The sequence below is a fragment of the Odontesthes bonariensis genome, chromosome 22 (assembly GCF_027942865.1).
Source record: "Odontesthes bonariensis isolate fOdoBon6 chromosome 22, fOdoBon6.hap1, whole genome shotgun sequence".
Classification (NCBI taxonomy): Eukaryota; Metazoa; Chordata; class Actinopteri; order Atheriniformes; family Atherinopsidae; genus Odontesthes; species Odontesthes bonariensis.
The window spans coordinates 32781100-32787844 of NC_134527.1; the positions used below are offsets into that span (position 1 = coordinate 32781100).

General features: G+C 41.9%; 1 protein-coding gene across 3 annotated transcripts in view; it reads right to left on the reverse strand.

The window, feature by feature from the left end:
• LOC142372312 (thyrotropin receptor-like) overlaps positions 1-1515 on the reverse strand; it is an 84556-nt gene extending 83041 nt beyond the window's left edge. For all 3 annotated transcript variants that reach the window (XM_075455169.1, XM_075455168.1, XM_075455167.1), the window contains exons 1-2: positions 1293-1515; positions 1137-1208 (exon numbers count right to left, since the gene is read on the reverse strand). In XM_075455169.1, the coding sequence (XP_075311284.1) occupies positions 1137-1208; positions 1293-1456 (236 nt within the window). In that variant the 5' untranslated portion in view covers positions 1457-1515. The remainder of the gene's footprint in view (positions 1-1136; positions 1209-1292) is intronic.
• Positions 1516-6745: the final 5230 nt, after the last annotated feature.

Consider the following 6745-nt stretch of genomic DNA (forward strand, 5'->3'; position numbering starts at 1 on the left):
AGCTTGGTCAGCTGTCACATCGCTGTGGTCGTTGTCATTTCGAGCCTGCCGTGCAGGGGCACAAACATTTTCATTCAAATGGTAGAATTCTTCAGCTGGAGTATTTGCACTCCAGGGGTTGAGGGCTGTCTTTCATACAGTGAATGCTTTGGACTACCACTGAAGATGAATGGCTGTGGAACAGAAAGCCTATTTAAGGCTAGGTTGTCTTTGAATACCTGAGAATGACAAGAAATGTCTGTAGGGAGGGTGTGTTGTAACATGGTATTCTTGTCATGGATGGAAGAGGATGAATGAACTCAAAAAGCAGACTTGAAGCTCAAGTTGAAGAGAAACAAAAGTGAATTTATCACAAAAGAACAAAAGGCAAGCTGGGAAACCAAAAAGAACTGTAAAAACAAGGAACTAACAAAGTAACAAGAACTAAGAAAACAAAGCCCAAGAACTTACAGAATAACTAATGAGGAAGTGATTGCAGCTGTGAGTAATTAACTAGGTGACAGATGTTGCAGTGGAGATAAAGACCAGAACAGGAGGGAATGATGACCAGAATCAAAACACAGGACTGAGAACATAAAATCAAAAAAAATAAATGATTAAACCATGAAAAACACAGAAACAATTCTGGGACTGCAATCACACCATCTTGCATACCTTCAACCCGGTATGCCCTGTACGAGCCTAGAGATTTATAGAACAGCTTTTTGTATATATGATGAAGGTTCTGCATATAGATGACACACAGAAAAACTCTGATGGTATGGAGCCATCATACAACAGGAGCAGTGGTCTGGTATAATGGCTTGTTGGTGGGGTAGCTTTGTGCACTCCCCTACTACCCACAAACTAGACCTTTACAAAAAACAAAACTCCTTTAACCCCCAAAGAGAATTTTTAAAGCGCATTCACTTTAAATAATATATAACAGTGGTGCTGTTAGTCCATTTCTGGGCTCTGTTATGAATTTATTTCATTCACATTGACACACTTTATTTTGGGTCTTTTACATTTATTTTGTTCAATTTTTCTAGTGTTAGCGCTGCATATTTCTCTGGATAACTCACATCCTGTGCTCTGAACAATAATACCAGTTTGAAAGAAAGCAGTTAATGTTGAGGGGAAAAAGAGAAACTTACATGCGAGAAAGGTTGGCCAAATTGGCAAAGGCATTTAGGGGAATGAAAGAAAGTTTTGTCCCCACCAGCCATCTGAAATCCATAAATAGAAAACCTTTAGGCCTTAAAATGAGACTCACTCACTAAAATCCGTGAGAAAAAACTTCAGCTACTTACACCTCCTGTGTGCGAGAATGGAAAATAGGCAAGACTTCAACTCCAACACATGACACACTGTTGATGTGCCAGTCACACTGGCAGTGAAGTGGACAGTAATCCAGAGAGAAAGTAAGCCTGACAATAATGAAAATACAAAAAGAGAGCTTCAAATTAGGCTCCATTGTAAAGGCAAAGATGTAGTCAGGAAGACTGTATATGGTGAAGGAAAGCAGCGGGGCTGTCCTGCTTTTTGGCCAACAGATTATAAAACAGGAACTTCTTGTCAAGACCTTCAAAATAAAGTTTACAGAGCGATGCTCAATGCTGACTCATGCAACAAATTACATATTTTTATCATTTACCTTAAGCTTTGTGTCTTCTTAATTATTTACCTTCATCTCAAAATATTCTTAAAGGGCCATTTCAGACAAGACAAAAAATATCACAAGTGTCATTAATATCATACTTATGTATATCGTAAACTTTACTTGTTCTTGTATGAAGGAAGTTTTGTTGTGCTTCTCTAAATTAATGGGAATAAGCTTACAATTTAAACTGCCTGGAAATGACAGATTTTATGATCTTATAACAACAAGATTCAACGCCATCCTGTGCCCTAGCTGTCTTGCTGCATCTGGAATGAAACCACACTTTATATTTGTTTGAGCAAAAGAAACCGTAAATCGAACTTCAGACGCCATTATTTGAAAATAGTCATGTAGGATGTGTGTGGTCTGTGGTAATCCTGTACATCTTCTTTAAATTGCAGATTGAGAGTTTTCATAGTTGCATCTTTCATAAATACATCTTATATCTTAGGTACTTTTCCGTGAAACAAATAAATATAAATTAACCCCGAAAAGGGAAAGAAATTAAAGCTAAATTAAATTGTTCTGTCAATGTTATTTGATCAACATTTATTCAGATTTACTTATGTAGCATTTCAAAAGTTCAAGTTCAAATCAACTCAATCGTTAATAGAATTAACCATAATTGTATCTGTATGGTTTTATTAAACTAACTATTTTAATCTAATAACTCCCACCGTAAAGGGGGTTCTGAACTGATGAAACAGTGTCACACTCAAGCTCAGACCTCCGATTATTGTATTTTACGTGGTTTATTTTTGCATAAGCATTCACAGTAACTGTGCCGTTCGCCAGGTAATCAACTGAAAATTACACAAGTATAAAACAAAACCGCAACATTAATTACATGGACATATTATCCACTGTATAATCCGCATACATGAACATATTTATAGTATAACGCAAGTTTTAATCACTTTGTATACGTATATCTTAACTCACCAGCCCAGCTTCACCAGTCAAAACAACGACAACCATAAAAAGGAAGATCCGGCAAGTCACTACATCCGCCCCAAATAAAAACAGGGGTAAATTCTAACACAAGAGGTCGCTATGAAATCACCACAAATGTAACAAATGGTAGAAAATAAACCAACATGTTTGAAAAACGGGAGAACTTCACACAGTATCAATAAAATTCCAATTCCAATTCCTAAAAAGTGATCCACTCCCAAAAGAGACTACTACAGTAGACCCAGTTGAACTTTTTTAGACCATGACTGTTATTTCACAAAATCATAATTTTCCATCATTTTCTTAATAAAAGTAAATATGAATGATTTTCCAACACTTTGCCACGATAAAAGGATGAATTATTCTTTATACATTCAAATAAAAAGTAAACTGTTACACAATTTGGTTTCAAATCTTTTTTATTATTATTTCCACAATGAATATACAAGTAACAATTATACATTGAAGATGAGTATCTCAACAATAACAAAAATACCCTCCACAAAACAACCCCAAGGTTGGGCTCGTGTTATTCTAAATTGTATCAAAGTTTTGTAAAAGTACAACATTTACATATAAGAAGAAAAAATATTTACAGAAATTTTGAGGTAGAAAATTGACCTGACCTGCCCACCAACTCACCCCCAATCCCCAATCCCCTATCCCCACCCCCAGTATTAAAAGAGGCTAAGTAAAGGGCACATAAAAAGAAGAAAACAAGATAGTGAATTTTTCTTGAATTAAAAGTAGTTGGCGGGCTTATTAAAATCAAAACCTTGAGCTACTCGAATGTCAAGGGTTCATGTTATTCACTCTTTTATGTTGTAATCTATGCTGTGTAAGAATCATGAAAATGGGTCAGAAAGGATTGCCAGGTCTTATAAAACTGACCCTCCGAGCCTCTGACCTTCTCTAGAGTTAGACAGTGCATAACACCTCGGAGCCACTGAATGTGTGTGGGTGAGGCTTCCATCCAAGCAGAATGGCCCGCCTAGCCAGAAGCAAGGAGAAATTGATCACATGGTGTTCAATGGAAGTCATCTGGGGAACATCATCCGCAGAAGCACCAAACAGAGCAATCATAGGGTTTGGATCTAGTCTACGCTTCAGAATTTTTGAAAGAGTATGAAAAACTTCATTCCAAAAATCTTGTAATGGAGGGCACAGCCAGTACATGTGGAAAAGAGTGGCGTCCCCTGACTTGCATTTATCACAGGTAGGGGTGGTGTCCAAGTATATGCTGGTGAGTTCGACCTTTGACATGTGAGCTCTATGGACCACTTTAAATTGTATTGGGCAGTGTCTCGCACACAGTGATGATTTATGGATGGATTTCAGGATTGAGTCCCAGCGGTCAGCTGCAATTGAATGCCCTTGTCAGGTTTGGGAACTTGGCTGTGGATTTTTGGATGCTGCTTAGTTTGGTTCCAGGAGATGGCGTTTGGCGTCAGGAGGCATCAACAGGTGCAACCCATTATCCGGTCATCAGGGGAGGCTTATAAGAACCACTGTTGCCAGCAGTTCCTCGTCGGAGTGTTCACGCATGTGGTACGTTCGTTACCTCCTGACCAAGCTAAGTTCTTGTCCTAGCTCATGTATCTTGTTTTTGCTTTTGACATCAGGTGTTCGGAACTATTACGTCTCTTGGATCAAGTTAAATGGATCACCTTTCCTGGACCAAGTAAGGACTCAGCTGAGAAGATTACTCTCGCCCATGAGACTTTGCCGACTCTCTGGATTGCCTGCTCTGACCGAACGCTGTTCACCCTCCGACGCACGCCACCTTTGGATTCCTCAAGAGCCTCTCGAGACTCCTCCCTGGTGGATGTCCTGTCCTCATATGTAAGCCGTTCACCCACTTACCTTTCCAGTGTCTATCAACGATTCATCGCTAACTTACCTCCTCTTGTGCAGTGCCCATCCAGTTCCCGGATCTGCGGTTACCTGACCATCCTTGTAATCACCAATAAACATTTATTCTTTACATTGGTCTCCTGGGTGTGTTCTGCTCGTGGACTAAATCAGTTGCTAAAACCATGACAGCCCTAGGTCCTGTTCCCATGCAATCTTGGTCCGATTCAGTGGCAAATGCTGCAGCATGGTAATGTTATGGCACAGTGTTGAGAGGGCGCCCTTCGACGCAGGATTAAATGAGAAAAAATTATCCATTGGATTGGGACTAGGTTTATTGGGGAAACCTGGCAGAACATGCCGCATGAAATTCCTGACCTGTAAGTAACGGAAAAACTGAGTTTTGGGCAAGTTAAATTTCTTTGAAAGTTCCTCAAAGGAGAAAAAACTGCTACCTTTGAATAGGTCTGAGAATGAAATTATGCCTTTTTTATGCCAGTCTATGAAGGAAGTATCGTATTGAGACAGGGTGAAGAAATGGTTGGAGGCAACAGGACTGAGAATGGAAAATTCTGTATAACCAAATGTTCTCCTAAATTGGGTCAACACCCTCAGAGTTGAACGTATGACTGGGTTTTTTATTTGTTGGGGTATCGGATGGTTGAGTGGGGAACCGAGGAGTGCAGAAAGTGACATGTTTTGGACTGAATTTAGCTCCACAGTTGTCCAATCGGGGCCATCAGATCTAAAATTGTACCGGTGCCAGAAGGCGAGAGAGCAGATGTTCGCTGCCCAATAGTAGTAACGCATATTGGGGAGTCCCATACCTCCGTCTTTCTTTGAGCACTGGAGTATCGTTTTGTTTATTCGGGGTCTCTTATTCTGCCATATGTATGTGGACATAGTCGAGTCTAAGGAAACAAAAAAGGACTTGGGAACAAATACAGGCAAACATTGAAATAAGTAAGTAAACTTTAGACTTAGACTAAGACTTTCTTTTATTGTCATTGCACAAAAAACACAAGTGAGTTTTGACAACGAAATGTCGTTCCTCGACTACCGGTCAACATCGCTAGATATCCAAGCTATACAGACTGTACAATATAAAACGGTGTGGAAGTGCTGTGTGCCAGCACTCGGAATAAAGAATATAAAAAAATATAGAAATAAATAAAATGCAGTTAGTGCAAAAGTGTTACTGAAATATTGCACTCAGCCTAAGGGAAATTGCACAGACAGAAGTGTGTAAAGTAAAGTGCGAGTAATTGTCCATGTCAATTGGGGGGGGTGGGTTGTTGTTATGTGGGGGAGATGGATGGATGTGCGTTGAGCAGTCTTATGGCCAGGGGGAAGAAGCTGTTCCTCAATCTGGTTGTCCTGCAGAAGATGCTTCGGAACCTTCTGCCGGACGCCAGCAGGGGGAATAGTCCATGGTTGGGGTGGGTGGGGTCTGTGAGGATCTGGTGGGCTCTGGACAGGCAGCGCCTGTCTGCTATGTCTCTGATAGGTGTGAGCTGAGTCCCGATGACCTTCTCCCCTGTCCTCACCACCGTCTGCAGAGACTTCCAGTCGGAGGCCTTACAGCTCCCAGACCAGAGGGAGATGCAGCTGGTCAGCAGGCTCTCAATTGTCCCTTTGTAGAAGGTCTGGAGGATGGGGGGAGGGTGGGAAGCTCTCCTCATCCTACGCAGGAAGTGCAGGCGCTGTTGTCCCTTCTTCACCAGTGATGTGATGTGGTGTGACCAGCTGAGGTTGTCTGTGATGTGCACGCCCAGAAACTTGGTGCTGCTGACGACCTCCACAGCTGAGTCGTTGATGAGGAGTGGTGAGTGGCTGGGTCTGGATCTCCTGAAGTCAACGATGATCTCCTTGGTCTTGTTGACGTTCAGGATCAGGTTGTTACCTCTGCACCAGTCCACCAGATGATGCACCTCCTCCCTGTAGGCCACCTCGTTGTTGTCCCGGATGAGGCCCACTACTGTAGTGTCGTCTGCGTACTTCAGGATGTGGTTGGATCTGAAGCGTGGACGACAGTCGTGGGTCATCAGGGTGAACAGCAGGGGGCTCAGGACGCAGCCTTGAGGGGTACCAGTGTTCAGGGTGATGACACTGGAGGCGTTGTTCCCCACTGACAGACTGGGTTCTGTTGGTGAGGAAGTCCAACAGCCAGTTGCACAGGGGGGTGTTCAGTCCCAAGGGGCCCAATTTGCATACCAGGTCCTGGGGGATTATTGTGTTGAATGCTGAGCTGAAGTCCAGAAACAGCATCTGCACGTGGGTGTTCTTCTCCTCCAGGTG